This window comes from Manis javanica, chromosome 7 (genome assembly GCF_040802235.1).
Source record: "Manis javanica isolate MJ-LG chromosome 7, MJ_LKY, whole genome shotgun sequence".
Taxonomy (NCBI): domain Eukaryota; kingdom Metazoa; phylum Chordata; class Mammalia; order Pholidota; family Manidae; genus Manis; species Manis javanica.
In genome coordinates this window covers 9,119,599-9,136,866 of record NC_133162.1, presented here as the reverse complement: position 1 = coordinate 9,136,866, position 17,268 = coordinate 9,119,599, and the positions used below count along the sequence as shown (strand labels likewise).

At 48.6% G+C, this 17,268-nt stretch overlaps 1 protein-coding gene across 31 annotated transcripts in view; it reads left to right on the top strand.

The window, feature by feature from the left end:
• The window catches only part of TACC2 (transforming acidic coiled-coil containing protein 2), a 203,795-nt gene that overhangs the window by 27,249 nt on the left and 159,278 nt on the right, over nucleotides 1-17,268 (top strand). For 24 of the 31 annotated variants that reach the window (XM_073240258.1, XM_073240283.1, XM_073240260.1 and 21 more), the window contains 2 exons: nucleotides 1,530-1,589; nucleotides 13,893-14,005. In XM_073240258.1, coding sequence (XP_073096359.1) covers nucleotides 1,530-1,589; nucleotides 13,893-14,005 — 173 coding nt within the window. Of the gene's footprint in view, nucleotides 1-548; nucleotides 736-1,529; nucleotides 1,590-13,892; nucleotides 14,006-17,268 lie in introns of all 31 variants that reach the window. The other 7 variants (XM_073240270.1, XM_073240269.1, XM_073240284.1 and 4 more) reach the window with 3 other exon arrangements.

Here is a 17,268-nt window from a genome sequence, read left to right as displayed (position 1 = left end):
TCTCACCTCCTGCCAGCTCCCAGCCCTATCCTCCCCCCTCAGTCCCCTTTAGAGCAGACAGGAGATGGACATTTCCCTGGCATTGCAAGTTTTCTCATCTCTAACCTCAGCCAGACAGGACCCAGTGGGGCATTTATGGACTTGCCCTTAGCGTTCCAAGATCGAACAAGATTTATGATCCACAGAGAAGCAAGTGGAAAGGAAGCACAAATATGAATGAAGCTGCAGGATTCAGGGCTCCTCCATGGGGCTGGTGCTCCAGACCCTTCTTTCCACTGTCCCCTGGATGGTCTGCAGTCACTCCGTGTTCCTCAAACCTAAACTCAGCTTCCCTCCCTGAACCTCTCCTCCTGTGAACTGTGATCTGCCTTACCACCCAAGACGGAAATCTGGGGTCACCTCTGACTCTACCCACTCCCCTTCTCCACACTTCATAAATCACTCTATGATTAATTAATTAATTAATTAATTAATTAATTAATACTGGCTTGGCCATTGGGCCTTCTGAGTTTCTGTTTAATTAGGACTTTTTTTTGGTTGCGGAACAGAAACCTGTCTCCCGTGACTACAAGCAGGGAGGGCTTGTTTGCCTTACAGCATTGAGAAGTCTATAAATCGACTGCCGTGGCCCCTGAGTCCAGAGGTTCCGAAGATGATGCTAGGGATCTCTCCTCCCAGGATCTTGCCCTGCTCTCCTCTGTCGTTTCTGGGTGCTCCGCGGGTGCCCTCAGCATGGTAGGAACAAAAAGGTGCCACCAGCAGCTCCAGGCTTCCATGCTCACAGCAAATAGTTCAGCTAATGTTTGATGGAGGCAATACCACCCACCTGCCCGGGAATGTCACACCTGGTGAGGCAGAGTGTCAGTCACCCAGGGGCTGTGATCTTCTGTGCTTTGATCAGTCCCTCTAAGGAACCTGACTGGCTCTGATTGCTCCATTTGCCCTCTGTGGAGTCAGTCACTCTGTCCCTGAATGGGGACACTGATTCACCAGCAAAAAGGTAGCATATAACCACAATGCCTTTCTTCTCTAGCAGTATGTTTTTCCTGTCTGCCCCCATTGCCACAATCCTGTTACCCCACCCAGATCCCTGCAAACACCCACAGACCAGTTCCTCTGCTTCCACACTCCCCTCTCCCATCCATGCCCATGGTCCTGTGTCAGGGGTCCCTTCTCTCTGAGGATACATTCAGAGGTCCCTGCAGCCTGCTTACAAGTGGGCACTTAGAAGGACAGACTCAGGCCTGAAGGACGCCCTGTTCACAGATGAAGGACCAGGCATTGAGGACCAGCCATGTCACCAGGGCAAAGGATGAGGGGCAGGCCCGCCCAGTCCTCTCTGGGGCTGCAGATTCCTCTCCCTCTGGTCAGATTTCCCCTGGTTGCCATTGGGGGTGGGGTGGGGATGGGCAGGTGGGAGCACCCCAGCAGGCCAGGCCTGGGAATAGAACAGGCAAAACCGTCCCTCTGGTACTGCGGGAATCCTGTCACTGGGGCCCATCCTGATGGCGAGACCCCTTTACTTTCAGCAACAGGACTCTGGCCTGCATAACGTCATCCTGTGGCCTCCACACGCTGGACCTCCGCAGGTAGTGGGCATGTGCTGTGCGTGGTCTGCTGTTTAGCACCCTTCCCAGTGAATGTCTGGATGACGCAGACTTTGGGCATGGCCCGTCCGCTTGGGGCTTTAAGTTTCCCCCTCCTCTCCTCCCACCGCCTCCTGCACCTGCCACAAATGAGCTGTAAAACCTCCGTAGAATCTGGAACCCATGTTGAGATTCTTTAAAATAACACGTTGGTGTGCCTCCTGAAATGTGGCTTGGTTGATCTGCTGTGAGATGCTGAATAAGGCTATGCTCTCCACGTAAGGAAGATGCTGGGAGCCAACGCTAACCTTTCCGCATCTTCTGCTCTGATTTCCTTTCTCCTGGAGTGAGCTGGGAATGGCCTTGGGGTCCCACCTCTGCCACCTGTGGGCAAAATACATTCGTTGTCAGAAAGATGGAATCCCCAGTCAGCTGTCGGTTTTGTTGACATTGTGCAATACCACAGCTGGCTGAGTCCCACGGCTTGAGCTCTCCACACAGCTTTGCCTCTCACCAGGAGGAGGCCAAATTGGAAGCTTTGCATCCATTTCCCAGAGATTTGTCCTGGAGTGCATGGAATAAAGGCTGGTGTGTGCTTGTGGGTGTGGTCAAGGGGAGGCAATACCACACCACCTGCTCTGAAATGTCACACCTGGCGAGGTGGAGCGTTAGTCACCCAGGGGCTGTGCTCTGTGTTTTAAGAAAGGAGCCACCCGGCCATAGGGTGGCTGCCAGGTAGGTCTGCTTGGCATGCTTGTTTCTCTGTTTCTCCCACCAAACAGTGACACTTGCAGTTGTAAAATGACTTAACCCTTTGTGCAGAGCATGGTGAAGGCTTTTCACACATGCGATTTCATCTGATGGTCATTGAAATCCTGTGAAGTGGGCAGGCCCAGGCTGGGTCAGTGGTTTTCACACTGGCTTCCTCAGTCTAGCTCAGGACTTTCCGCGGTGCTTTGCAGCACAGCTCACGGTGTCAGTGACACGCTACCACGTCTTGATGTGGATGCATGTTTCATTCACTCGGTGAACAGAGATGGGGCCCCGTGGGGGGCACACCCTGGGTTAGGTGCTATAGATCCAAAGAGGAGGGGCCAAACCGCGCCTGTCTCGGGGAATTCCCTTCCATCTGGTGGGGGATTAGAACAGAAGCAAGGGAACGAACAGGCAAGCCAGCATGCAAATAAAAACATTTCTTTAAACTTTATTGAGTGCCTCTTGTTTATCAGGCACTATTCTAGCATTTGCATGTACTCTAGTGCAGCCTCCCATCCAGAGGGAAAATCAGACAGTGAGCTTAGCAGGCAAATAAACACATGATTTCCAATGGTAACTGGAGTCAGGAGCTATGTTTTTTTTAATGTGGTAAAATAGACATAACATAACATCGACCTTTTAAACCATTTTTAAGTGTACAGTTCAGTGGCATGAAGTGTATTCACATGTGCAACCACCCCCGTCCAGGACTTTTTCATCTTTCCAAAATGAAGCTCTGTTTCCATTAGACAGGAACTCCCCATCCCTTCTCCCCCAGCCCCCAGCAACCACCATTCCCCTTTCTGTCTAGGAATTTGACAACCTGTAGGTGCTGCATGTAAGTGCAGTCACACAGTGTTTGTCCTTGTGTGACTGATTTATGTCACTTAGCATAATGTCCTCAAGGTGCATCCATGTTGTAGCAGGTGTCAGAATTTCCTTCCCCTGTAGGACTGAATAGTATGCCATAATATGTATATTCCACATTTTATTTATCCATTTGTCCATTGATGGACAGTTGGGTTGCTTCGACCTTTGGCTATTGTTTATAACACTGCTCCAAACATGGGTGTACATGTATCTGAGTCCCTGCTTTCAATTATTTTGGGTATATACCTAGAAGTGGAATTGCTGGGTGATAGGGTACTTTCATGTTTAAACTTTTGAGGAATTATCAAACTTTCCCATGGCAGGAGCACCATTTTACATTCCCACCCAGCAATGCATGAGCTTCCTAATTTCTCTGCATCCTTACTAACACTTGTGATTTCTGTTGCTGTTGCTGATTAATTACAGCCTTGCTAGTTAGTGGGCGTGAAGTGGTAGCTCATTGTGGTTAGAGGCCGTTTTTGACGAGTGGTCAGAGGAGCCCGCCCTGCAGACCTGATGTACTAGCAGGAGGCAGCCACGTCAAATTCTGGAGAAGGAGTATTCTGGAAAAGGATGACATGTCTGAGAGGAATGAACTGGTTGTATTTTAAGATCAGCAAAGAAAGCCAGTATAACTGGGGAAGAGCCGATGAGAGAAATTATGGTGAGATAAGAAGCTAGGGAGGTAGGTAAGGACTAAGTCTCGTAGGTCATTATCAGCCTTGGTGAGGAGCCTAGCTTTATGGCAAAACCATTGGAGGGTTTTCAGCAAAGGAACGATGTGAACCGACTTGAGATTTCAAAAAGAGGGCATGGTAGCTATGCAGAGAATGGTCTTTAAGGGGCAGAGGGCAGAAGTAGACATTAGTTAGGATGCTATTTAGAAGTTGAAGATATAGATGATTGTGGCTTGGAGTGACGTGGTGGGGAAGAGGGTCCCTGGATTAGGGCTCTAATTTGAAGGCAGAGAGGGTCGTCTCGATGATGAATCAAATTTGGGGGTGGGGCAAAGAGCAGAACCGAGGATGAGCCCTAGGTGGTTGGCCTGAGCCACTGGGTAGCTGGGAATGTCATTTCCTGGATGGAGAGGATTGAGAAGGGGCAGGTTTAGGGTGAAGGGAGCAAATCAGAATTTCTGGTTTGTCCATAAAATCTGAATGCTACTGGGCACTCCAGTGGTGAGATCTAATAGGCATTGGATACACAAGGTGGGGAGCTGGAGGGTGCATGTGAGTCCTCAGCAGCGGTATTTAAGGCCATGTGACCGGGCGAGATCACCTGGGGAGAGAGTGAAAGGTGGGAAAGGGGACCCAGGTCTAAGCCTGAGAAGCTCCACCTTCCAGACAGGGGCCCTGCGGGGAGGGGGTTATCTATGAAGGAGTCAGAGCTGACTGAGGACCAAGGAAAATGAGGGACCTGGGAGGCCGTGAGAGCAGAGCGCCAGGAAGTAGAGAGGGTACAGCAGCATCAGACGCCCCTGCAAGACCAGGAGCAGAGGCTGTCCCTTGACTTGGCACCTCGGAGGCCACTGGTGATGAAGAGCACGTTGTCTGGCCCCGCAGGCCCTTGACAAGCAGTTTTGGTGGAAGACGGGGTTGCATGAGTGGCGGGTGGAGATGAGGTCAGATGCGGTGGGTCTCTCCTGACCAGCTGGAGGGCAAGGGGACAGCAGGTTCCTGGGGAGACCGGGCCTTCACACGGCCATCCGGGGAAGTAGGGGTGTGAGGCCCGATAGGCCTTCTCTTCATGGTCTCTTGGCAGTGGGCTGGCAAATTATCTCAGGGATGTTTCCTTTTGGAATTTTTTGACAACAACTGATTTGTTGAATTAATTATTGGCCTTTTAATCTTTTTTTTGATGGTTAAATTTCAAGTGTAACTTTTTATTCCAGATGAACTTTAAATTCAGTAGTCCTGTGGGCAGGCCTGAGACTTAATCCCTGTGTATGACACTGTTTCAGCTGGAGGGCCAAACGAATGATCAGTACATTTTTGAAATGCAACACAACAGTAACTGGGAGAACACCGGTACAGACGTTTGGTGTGTTGTGTAATATCACTATGCCCACGGAATATTCCCATACTATCAATTTTAACTAATAGCAATAAATTATTGGCCTTTTTATCTTAACTCAAGAAGTCAAGTGCAGTGACATCACAGCCGTCTGAACTCTGGGTCCTGTTGACCGATCACAGTTATTTCCTCTTTCATCAGCACAAACTCTATTTAAACTTCATAAGTTAGCAGTGCAGCCTTGAAAGGGAAGCCACTGATGCGGGAAATGCACACAGGCTGGACTGACGTCCATGTGTTGAAGGTTCCTCCGAATGTGCTGAGGCCTTTCAGTGGCTGACCAGCCCCCTTGTGGACTCCTGTTCCTGCAGGCTGGGCCTGGGGGTTACCCCTGTTCCTTCCCCCCAGTGACTGACTCGCTGAGGCCCCCAGGCAGGCAGGCAGCTCTCAGGGAGCACAGGGCAGCCTCAGGTACTGAAATGCACAGCTGTGACTCTCACCAGGCCCCAGGTCTTTCCTTCCTGGTTACTCCCTTTCCTGCAGACATGGTGGTTGGAGATGAAGAGAAAGCCATCGATAAAGTCAAGGCTGCGGAGGAGGCTAGCCTGGGGGTAGGAGGACAGTCCAGAATGTCTGGGAGGTCAGCTGAATGCCTAACGCTGAATGTCTCAGGACAGCCTGAGCTGTCGCAGGAGCAGCAGGGTCCCAGTTTGTGTCCCTCTTTGGGGCAGAGATGGAGGTGGCTCTGTAGGAGAGTAGCATCCATCTAACTGGGGTTTTGTGCATCCTGATTTGCATGGAAGGATGTTTGGTGAAATGAGGCCACGTCAGCCCATAAACCCTGGTCGCAAATGTGCCTGACAGGGTTTCAGGGCTCTTTGCTGAGTGCTTGGTCTGCAAGGACCTACTGAGGGCCCTGAGCTCCGAGCACGAGGATTCCAGAGAGGAAGGGCAACACCCAGCCCCCCTGCATTACTGGCTTCTGGACTTTCCCTTGGCCATGGGATTGTCATGATACCTGCTCCTGGCTTGGACGGTGCTGAGAGAAGGACATCCAATCCTACTATTGTAATGGCCTGACTTAAAGATATCTAATCATTAAAAGAACTCTTTCAAAGGAATTCCATTCTCTGGATGTTTCTTTAGTTATAGGCCCAGGAAAAAATGATTTTCAACTATAGAAGCTGAGGTCAATGCTATGAAGCAAGAAAACAGGGACATAGCCACCTGACCCTGAGCATCTGAAAATGCTCTTCTCGAGAGCTACTGATTGAGCTCAGAGCTGAGGATGATCAGGAAATAAATGGGGCCAGGAGGGTGGAGGGTCGCTGTTCCCGTCTTCCCCAGCCCAGCCTCGTCGGGGCAGGTCTCCCTGGTCCTGGCTTAGTGTCCAACAGGCAGCCCGGGACTGAGATTTGTTCCCAAAGGCAACCTCAGCACTGTGTTCTCCGGCTGTGAACTATGACATCCAGGGACCACAGGGCCAGGAGGACAGGAAAATCCATGCCTCATGAGCCATCCCTGGGGTCTTGACCACCCAGAAATGAAACGGAGCACATCTCTAAGGACAGAGGTTAGATGTAGCCCAGGCACCATGCGATTAGTATATGGTTTGTTTGATCAACAGCCGGTAAGTACGCCATGTGTTGTTTAGAGCTACAAATGCTTGGGGCCCCAAGTTTAACTTGGATGGAGCTTCTCTAGTTTGCAAGGACCCCGAGGATCCCAGCATTATGATAGCATTACCCCAGCGCTGGCAGAAACAGCATCTTCTCATTTTCTAATGGCAGTAGGTGGGTATCTGGGATGATTGAACTGTGCTTAATGGGAAAGAAATTGAACAAAGCCACAGTTAACCAGCGTGAACTCAGTGCTTATAACAGTGGAGAGCTCCTTCCTGTGACTGCTACCCCAGCTCCTCCTGTAGGGGTCATCCAGCCCGGGGGGCTGGTGCTAACTTTCACTGGAACAATTATTAAAGTTTGTGAACTGCATGGCTTCAGGTTTTGGCCAAATGCATCTTCTGAAGAATCTGATTAACTGCTTTAGCTCTAAGCTGAGATAGCCATGGGCTTGAGGGTAGTGAGTTTTAAATCAGTTTTTTCTTTGTAATAATAATTAGCATGTGGGAGTGTCTACTACTGTCTAGCCTGTGCCAAGTGCTTTCTCAGGTAGTATCTTATTTAACCTTCAGAACAACTCTGTATGATCCCCATTTTCCAGTTTGGGTACTGGAGGTACAGAGCATGAAGACTGACGGCTAAATACGCAGGGAGTCTTGGCCTTCATCCACCACACGTGGCTTCCTGCGCCCTTACGCTTGAGTCAGACCTCCTGTCGCTCTAGGATGAAAATGAGTGGATGTAGGAATTCTAAAGGGGCAAAAAATAAAGTTTACATTTGCATTTTAAGTTTAATCGGGTGAAAATCGCTGGACATTAAAAGCCATCCTGACAAAGCCAACTCTGAATAAAAGGTCTCTCTCCTCCACTTGTACGGTTCTTGGCATCTGGGCAGGGTGCTCCCGCCAGCCACTGAGGCAGGCAGGCCAAGGATTGTGGTCCCTCTTTTACAGGTGGAGAAACAGGCTCCACGGGGTGAAATGATGTGGGTTTTCTAAACTGGCCCCATCCTCTTTAAATTATATTGCTTCTAAAATATTAAACACATGAAAGACGTTAAGATTGGGAGTGTTTTTGAAATCTCAGAGGTTTTCCTTTCCCTGTAGCCTAAAGATGTCAGAGCATGTCAGCTCTGGCATCTCTGAAGTTCCCAGATCCTTTTAGGAACCACTTTTGACCCAGATGCTTTTGAGGAAAGGAGATAGAGAGCGTTTATTGTTTATTGAATGTGTATCTCTCATTCATTCACTCAATCTAAGTTCCATGAGGGTAGGAACCATGTGGGTTTTTTTTTCTAATTCAACTTTTTATTTGGGAACATTTTCCAGTTACAGAAAAGTTGCAAAGATAGCACAGGGGATTCTACTTATTCCTCCCCCGGCTTCACCTGCGGGAGCATCTCACACCTAGCTGCCTAGACACCTTCCCTGTCTCCCTAGACTCAGCTCTCCCCAGACACGAGGCAGAATCAGCAGACTCCACTGCCAACTCCATTCTGCTATTTCTCCCATCTCTTATTGGAAGAGTGGAGATTCCAACCCAGCTCTCAGTGAATCCAAAGCTTACTCATTTTTCTGTCTTATCATGTCAGAAACATTCTGTTTGGGAAGGCCTAAAATTCTCCTCTTGGGGTCTCCCTGCCTTGGCCTGACAGAGTGCCTGCTCGGTGGGCCTTGAGGCCAGGGTGTCCTCAGCTGCCAGTGTGGGAGAGTCACTTCAACCTTTCGTTTTCACCTTGGAGGTGAAGAAATGTTCGGGATGATCTTGCAGAACTGGTCTGAGCACTTGCCTTCCCCTGACAAGGAGGACAGGCAGCAGGGCCTTGGTATGGAACATGTGTTCCTCCTCCATATTCGGCAGCCAGGCAGTTGTTTCTGAAATCCGACTCCTAATACCATGGGGTTGACCTTTGGTCTACTTCCCAGCATTCACCCGCAGTCATGCTGTTCCCAAGAGGTTTGGTCAAAGAGTGGGTGAGCTGGCAAGACACTGTGGTCATGATCTAACCATATTAATTAAGCTTCTCTATTGGCATGGCCAGTAAGCCAGGTTCTAGAGAGATGGAGCACATTTAAGAGGTAAGGTCAGGGGAATTTTATTTTTAATGGTGAAACAACCTTAGCTCTTGATGAAGCATATTTTTCAGGATGAGAAGGTTGCTGTAACTGTTTGAAGATTGCTTTAAAATAGACCCAGAGCTCTGGAGAATTCCAGAGTCAAACAAAGGTCGTTGTTTACTCAAGCAATGGCAGCAAAGGAAGGATTTGAGGAAGCAGCCTGACAAGGTGGTTTGTCCTGGGAGGATTGCCAATATTTTTTTTCCAGCCTGCTATTTGGAAGCGGAAGGGGGTCACTTTAGAAATGCATGCGGCTTTGCAGTGACACCTGTTGAAACACAGGACCCGTGGATTCCGGTAAGCAACAGGGCTTACTTACTACTGTCGCTAGGCTGGAGAAATTGGAAGCAGGGCTCAGAGACACTGTAGGAAACGTAGCAAAAGCAAGAGCTCAGAGGGCTGCGTGTGCTCGCCCCGATTTGCAGAAGTGGCTACCAGACTAAATGCAATAATCTATTTTTCATACTTGCAAGAAATATTTATGAAGTGCCTCTCTGTGCCAGGAGCTTTTCTGGGCACTGAATCGAGGTCCCTGTGCTATATTATTCATAAATGTCCAGTTGTTTTAGTTACTTGGAGCATGGCAGGAAGATGGCAGAGATCATAGGCAACGATTTTCACTGTTTAGTGAGGCAGCATAGATGGGTCAAGAGCCCAGGCTCTGGACCCGAACCACTGGGGGCCAAGTCTTGGATCTACCACTTCAAGCTGTGTGACCTTGTGCAAGTGGCTTTACCTCTCTGAGCTAGGTGTTCTTATTTGTGAAATAGGATTTTTGCGAAGATGGAATGAATTTAAATATGTGAAGCACTTATAAGAACAGTACTTGGCATATACAAAGTGTTTATAGTAAAAGTTTGCTGTTATTGTTAGAGTAGAAAAAGTGCTCTGTTGGCATTACTGTGGCAAGAGCACTGGACTTCTAGGAAGAAGACCTGGCCAAGCCATTTACTGCTCTGTTTCTCATCTGGAAATGGAAAACGATATTTTACCTGCCTGTTTAGTGTACAGGGATCTTGTAAGAATCCGATGGATGTCAAAGCCTTTGAAAAGTGCAATGTGCCATTCCCGTGGATAATACTACTGACTTTATTTTATAAACTCCTCCCAGAATGTTTTTGCTGGAGAGAGCTGGTATTGTTGCAGATTAGCTTTCTATAAGGAGGAGGGGTGGGGCTGACAAGGGGGAAAGGCCTACCCCTTTTTTCTTCTTCAAAGACAAGTCTAAGCCCTTGTTATAGTTGCTTTGCCTGAGGAAATGTAGCACACGCTCCTTTCTTCTTTAGTCAGCAAAGACCTGTCTCCTTATTCCATCTGTTGTTTGCATCTGTCTGGGCTGTCAGACATGCCCATGTCTTCCCAGAATTACTTTACAGTAACCTTGATCACGGAATAAAGAGCAGGAGATTTATCTGTTAAGTTATTTGCAGAATTACTCCCTCTTAATGATGTGGTGATTGAAAAGGAAGCCTGGCAGCAGATGATGTTTGCAGTTGAAGCCTGCATGACAGTCAGACATGTAGGAATTGGGTTATAATGTAAAAAATTGAGGACCCTGATATTAAAATGACACTCTATATTGTGATTTTTGAGTGATCATAGTAAATTTCTGAATCAGGCACCCAATGGTAGTAGTATTACATAAATAAAGAAAAGAACCTTCCTTAGAAGAGTCAGGAGCACTTTGGAGTTCGAATCTGCGGTGATTTAAAGTTTGTAGCGCCTTGATGCTGTCCTGCAGGGACGACGGTGGCCCTGGATTCACAGATCGCAGCTTGTGGCCCGCAGGCCAGCGCAGGGGCTCTGGCTACAGGGAACGGTTTGGCCAGCAGAGGTCAAGCCACTCAGGGTCTCAAGCCCTGCTTCTAGTGAGGAATCTGCCCCAGCCTCTCTGTTGCCTCTAACACTTCCCCATTAAAGGGATCAAACAGAAACGCTTTTTCCTGGCTCTGGGACCAGAGGGAAACGGGTCCCTCCAGACTCCACTGCTGTGTGATCTTGGCCAAATGCTTACCCTTCCAAAGCCTCAGCTCTGAAACAAGACGTGAATAGCATCTCTCTCATAAGGCTGAAGACCCAGAGACCCAGTTCATGGAAAGCTACTGGCCTAGGACCTGGAACTTAGGAAGTGTTCAATACACAGAAGCTGTTGCTATCACTGTGTTATTTCCCTCCACATACTGTCTCAGCAAAAATAACTGTAGTATCTCTAATTGTGGTATTGTGTTAGCATTGGAATATATGAACATCTGAGAGTTGTAGCAACTTTTATATCTTCCCTTGGGACACAACGGGGTGAACATGGCTCAGAGGAATGCACCAGGTGGGAGAAACACAGCCACAGCTACCCTGCTCTTCAGTCTGCGTCGGGAGGTCAAGTTCGACGGCCTATGCAGCAGAAGTCTCAGGGCTCAAGAAGACCCCCAGGTTCAGATTGGGCAGATGATTTGCACCCAAACATTCCACAGAAGCTTCAAAATTAATTTACAGCAGCCTAGAGGTTGACGGAGGTCAGTGGGTGTAGAGCCTCAGTCTCCCCCTTGGCTACCTTGCGTTTGCACCTCTGTGGTCACAGCACTGGAGTCTGTCTGTCTAGACTGTGAGCAACTTGAGGAAAGAAGTGGAATCTCCTTCACTTTCGTAGCCCCATTTCTAGCGCTCACTCTGGCACGGAGGCTTCAGATGAATCTTTCTTAGATGATTGAATGAATCAACAAATCGATAAAGGAAGCATTACTTTTTGGACGGTCTGGGTGAAAAGAGATATTTTTTTAAATTAATTTTATTTTGGTATCATTAATCTACAATTAAATGAAGGACATTATGTTTACTAGGCTCCCCCCTTCACCAAGTCCTCCCCACATACCTGTTCACAGTCACTGTCCATCAACATAGTAAGATGCTGTAAAATCACTACTTGTCTTCTCTGTGTTGCGCAGCCCTCCCCGTGTGCGCCCCCCCCCACCCCACTGTACATGTTAATCGTAATGCCCCCTGAAAAGAGATATTTACAAAAGAATTTGGCCGCACCCAGGTCTGTAGTCACAACTGGTGTGAACTGATGGTTTGATGAGAGGCCTTTTACATCTCCAGTTGCCCCATTTGCTGGGCAGGGTCAGGCTGGGTGTCTCTCTGGGGTCAGGAGGTGGAGCAGTGTTCCAAGTGGAGAGAAATTTCCAGAACAAGGACGGACAGTCATGGGGAGGCCCGTACAGCCCACAGGAGCTCTTCTTGCCTGTCTTCAGGTGCCCACCTCCACCACATTCCCCACCAGACTGAGGCATCCCCAAGGACAGGAGCTGGGAGCCGAGGAGCTTGGTCTCTCCCAAGCACCCAGCAAGCCACATGCTGAGGTCTGAGAGCATTCACTGGAAGAAAGGGAAGCCATCTAGTTCACAGGAAGGCGCTGTCTGCTCACAAGCCACGCACCTTCCCAGAGCAGGGCCACCTTCCAGAGTTCACAAAGGTGCTCACAGATTGGGGGCTGCCATGTTCTGTGGATCACATGACAAATTTAAATGAGCTGGAAAGAAATGAGGTCTTTGTGCTAACTGTCCTCTAAAGCGTGTTTCCTGGAGCACTAGTTCTGTGAGGTATGAACAAAGGGTCCTGTGGTCAGGCAACTTTGGGAACTGAACTAAAGTCCAATATGTCATCTTACCACAGAACTTCTCAAACCCTTTAGTATTTGAATGTGCACTGTGAATTTCTAAGAGAGATCTACATAATGTAGTGCTTCTTACATTTATTTGACCATAGGACGCTTTGTTTCCTTCAAAGCTAGGCTGGTCACCTATGGGATGTACTTTTTTGGTTGCAAGTGACAGAAATCCAGCTTGTTCTGGCTAAGGCAAGCAGGGAATCAGGATTTCATGCCACTGCCGGATAGAGAGGGCAGAGTAGGTTGGGCCACAGGGCCAAGCAGAGCCAAAGCCTTGACACCATCAGGACCTTTCCTGCTGGGTCGAGTCTCCCTTGCTACAGGCTGTCGTCCTCTGCAGTAGCTAGGAACAGTCGGCCTTGGACTCTCTTACTCTTTCTGCCAACCCCCCACCAGATTCCTGACCCTCTTGTTCTTTGGGGAGCCCTGTGGAAGGACCTGGCTTGGCCTGAGCATTGTGCACACCTGATGGGCAGAGGTGCCCCTGGAAGGACAAAATAAAAGACAACCACTGCTTTGGAAAATATTGCTCAGGTTGATAAAGCCTGTTCCCCATTTCTGATGTCTATCTTATACTTGAATGCGCATCATTAAAATTTGCATTTTCAAAACATCTCATCTCTTTCCGTTCCATGGTTTGAAGTTTTGACTGTTCTTTATACTTTCGTATCTTGGTTTTAAAAATTGACTAAATGGCAGATGAGTTTTTTGTGGAACTGAAGGGAAAGGTGAGCACCTCTCAGAGTGGTTAGGACCTAAACATTAGCCCCACATTTCCAAGGCTCATCATTTTCTTTCTTCTGTTTTAGTTATTTATTTACTTTTGGGGTTCCAGCTGAATTCTGGTATGCCAAACCATGGGGGAGGGGAGCAGGAAAATGTGTTTTCACCTCTGTGGTGCCACAAACAGACTCGACTCCAAATCTTAGGTTAAATACCCCCACCTTCTCCAGGGAGCAGATGACCCCCAAAGTATGGAAGGTGTCCCCGGTCGGTTTCTTACTAAAACAGTCATTCTACTCCACCGGAATCTTTTGTTTAAATGTGTTTCTCCTCCATTAGATGGGAGCAGGGCCCACCTTTGCTTTGCTCGCCTGATGTCAAAGTGTAGCTCAGTGCCAGCACGCAGTAGCGACTCGGTTGGATGGGAAAGCAAACGAAAGACCTGACCTTGGAATGTTGCGGTCAGGGGCCCATTGATAAATGCTTTTATGTTTTCAGAGACTCCTATTTGATTTCCTTTCCAATTTCTATTTTTCTGGCTCAGAGAACCTCATCAGCTCAGAGTCCAGAATCTGTGCAACCACCTGGGAACAGTCAGAATATCAGAAGGAAGCCGGAGGAGAAATCTGGAAGCTCTGGCCATGGAGACGTGCCCAGGTAGGAGCCAGGTTCAGAGAACTGAGAGCCCATGGCCCAGTCAGCACCTTTCCTGCCCAGCATTTGCTTAGTTCCATTTGCTTTGGAAAATTTACTCCAAAACCCATGACACAGTCCTCAGTGATGAGATGTTCTAAGCAGTCATCCATTGACCTGTTTGTGATGGCCTAGACCTGCATGATTGGAAAATTAATATGTTTTTGCTCCCTCAGAATGAAATTCATAATTATAAGCTTCTATTCCAGCAACATTCTAGGTTTTTTTATCTTCACTGTCAGAACTTAAAATAAGAAAGATCAAGGCTACCCCAGGGCTTATCAGAGGTGTCTAATACATGGCTAAGTTGGGGTTGGTAGTGTGGTGTGATGGTCCTTGCGGGAACCAGCAGGTCACCCAGAGGATACAAAAAGCTATTACAAAACTGACCAGCGCCCTCAGTCCCAGGGCAACTGTGGATGGATTCCAGAAATCAAAAGGCCACACTACTGCAGTGGGATGTGGCTAGTGGCTCATTATGACCCACAGCCAGGTCCAGACTGTCCACATATGGATAATAAGTCCAAGAAATAGGCTCTTCCCATGCAGTGTTCAGCACCAAAGGTTTTGGGATCATTCCCGAGCAGAGGGCCAGCAGACATGAACATTCAGTTCCCAGAAAGGACACAGGCCGGGAACACTAGAGGTAATTCATAATTGCCTGTGAGTTCAGCACAAGATCTGGTTAGAAAAACCCTTCTGAACCTAGATAATCAACAGTGAAACTTTGTGTAACAAATAATTTTCCATAGCTTCTCACTTCGGCGTTTAAGCAACATTTTTTGCTTTAACTTTACATTCGGTCACGGGGTAGGTGAGAGTGATCCCTAGTGGCAGGAATTTCCATGCCTGGCTGGTGTTACTTCCTGGGCAGCTCCGGCTATGAGGCTTCCATGGGAGACACTTTCAGCCTGTTGGCATGAACATTAGATTTCTTCAGCAAAATGGTGATCAGATGGGGACAGTGTTCTTTTTTGCCCAGGGAATCACAGAATATGGCTTGATGGCTTAACAGTACTTCTGACCCCCATTCTCTGCAAAAAAGGGGGCTTCCTTTGCCTCCCAGACCCCTATGCCTCTTCTACTTCATGAACTTTTGATCAGGGTAACTGGACAAAGGTTCTAATATTGGCTCTGACGAGACCAGGTAGCCTGTCTGAATTGGCTATGATGATCATGAAACTAATGGATGGATTCATGTTTTCTGGAATTCCAGCCAAGAGCAGTTACTGCTGGCTGAGACCCAAGGTCCAGCTCTTCTCTCTGCATCTCTGTGAGGCTTTGGATGTCATAAGAGGCTTGGGAATTTTTTGTGGCCTGTGTCTCAGCTGGACTGAAGAGTAACAGCAGCTCCGTGGTCGTCTGTTTCTTGTTCCCCAGCTTTAGTCAGTTATCATTTTTCCCTTGAAGAATAGTGTCTCATTACCATGCAAACTGGGCATAAAAGAGGTACCTCCTAAGAGCAAGCCCAAAGATGCAACTCCCTGTTCCGAATTACCAGCATGCTTCTCCTCAATAAATGTGTGAAGGTCTATTGTGCAGGGCCCTGGACTAACTTACTCAGAAACTGTCAAGGGCTGACTGGGCTCCTGGAGTCTGGATGTTTATAGGAAGAGAGGGCAGGCACCTGCCTGGCACCCACAATCATGATGCAACAGCTTTTGATGTTCATTTTACAGACGGGCACCAGACACTAGGCCAAATGCCCCATGTGTACAAAATAAAACTTTATTTAAATCAATTTATTTCCAATTGTAAGTCCTTCCTCTGCCAGGCTGGTGGGAATGCCCATGTCAGCCAGCCTCGGAACCGCCTCCCCTGGCCTGGTGTATGGAGGTCATCATCTGTCCCCCCCAAACCCTTCACCACACAGATGCCTGCTGGTCCAGGCCACACTGCCCCCAGGCCCGATGACTGTGCAGCTTTCATGACACTTGGCACGTGGGAATCCGGGGAGGCTGGGAGCCCATGGCCATTCCCTTCAGCACTCTGCTCATCTCCCGTGCACCTGAGGAACCGGTCTGGAAACAGGGAGAGCCTCTCAGACGTTCCCGCTTTCTAAGACCTTTCCTCTGCTCCCCTGTCATCCTCCAATGCATGTGCCCAACTCCTCCCTTGGCCACTTTGGACAACGAGCATTTTCTCTTCAGAGGATGTGTTACAGGTTTTTACAAAAGATTGGAGGAGCCATTGACCTCACATTGTTTCTATTTTATACTTGCCGTGACTCCAGAGAGAAAACTCAGGAGGGCCAAGGGAAGAATTTGGGGAGAAAGATATAAATTCATATTCCCAGATTGTCCCTTTGCTCAAGATTGTCAACACCTAACAGATGGGGCAACCGAGACTTGGAGCACTATGTCACCTACACCTTAGTGGCAGAAAGCTCAGTTTCCCCTTGAGGCTCCCTTCCTCTGAATTACCCAAGTTAGGGTGCATACATACATCCCTCAAAGGGGTAAGTTCATCCAAATAGAGTCCCGTCCGTTCGGCTGCCTCGTGTACCATCTGCCACATGGTGTCGCTGTTGTAACGTACCCCTGTGTTGGACCCCCACCCCTTCCGACAGAGGCTGGGAGGCGCCTCCCTGATGCGCACCCTGTGCAAGCCCCTGGGTTCCTGGAAAGGGTGAGCACAACCTTCTGGGATGAAGCTTAACACCAGGTTGAACCTCTTAGTGCTCAGCAACGTCCACCCCCAAGCACGGCTGCCACGGATGCCTGTGTGCGGACTGAGTTCAGGTTCCCTGCCTGCAACCCAGGGAGCCTTCCTTCCCCTTCTAGGGAACCAGCAACCAGGAATGGACAGCTCTTTCCTTTCAAACCCTGGGAACACAAGGACCTGACCCTGTAAGCTTTCCCCAGCTAGTGGAGCTGTCAGGTTGCGCCAGAGGAAATGACTGCTTTGTGGGTAAAATTGTTGGGCAGTGGCCATTTCCTGTGCTTCCGCTCCGTACTTGTTCATTCTTCCAAGAAAGGCTGCAGGCAATATTCCAGAGATGACGGAATTTGCTCAAGGAGTGACCCTGAGAGATTCCTGCGTGAATTTCTCACACCTTTGTCACTGCAGATGGAAGAATGGACACTCAACAATCTAGAGTCTGAACCATTATCCACCTGTTCTCACTCGTGAGCTGGCATCAGGGTCACCTGCCGGGATAGTTACAACACAAATGGCTGGGATCAACTCCAGAGAGTCTGATTCTGGAGTGAGGCCTGAGAATGAGC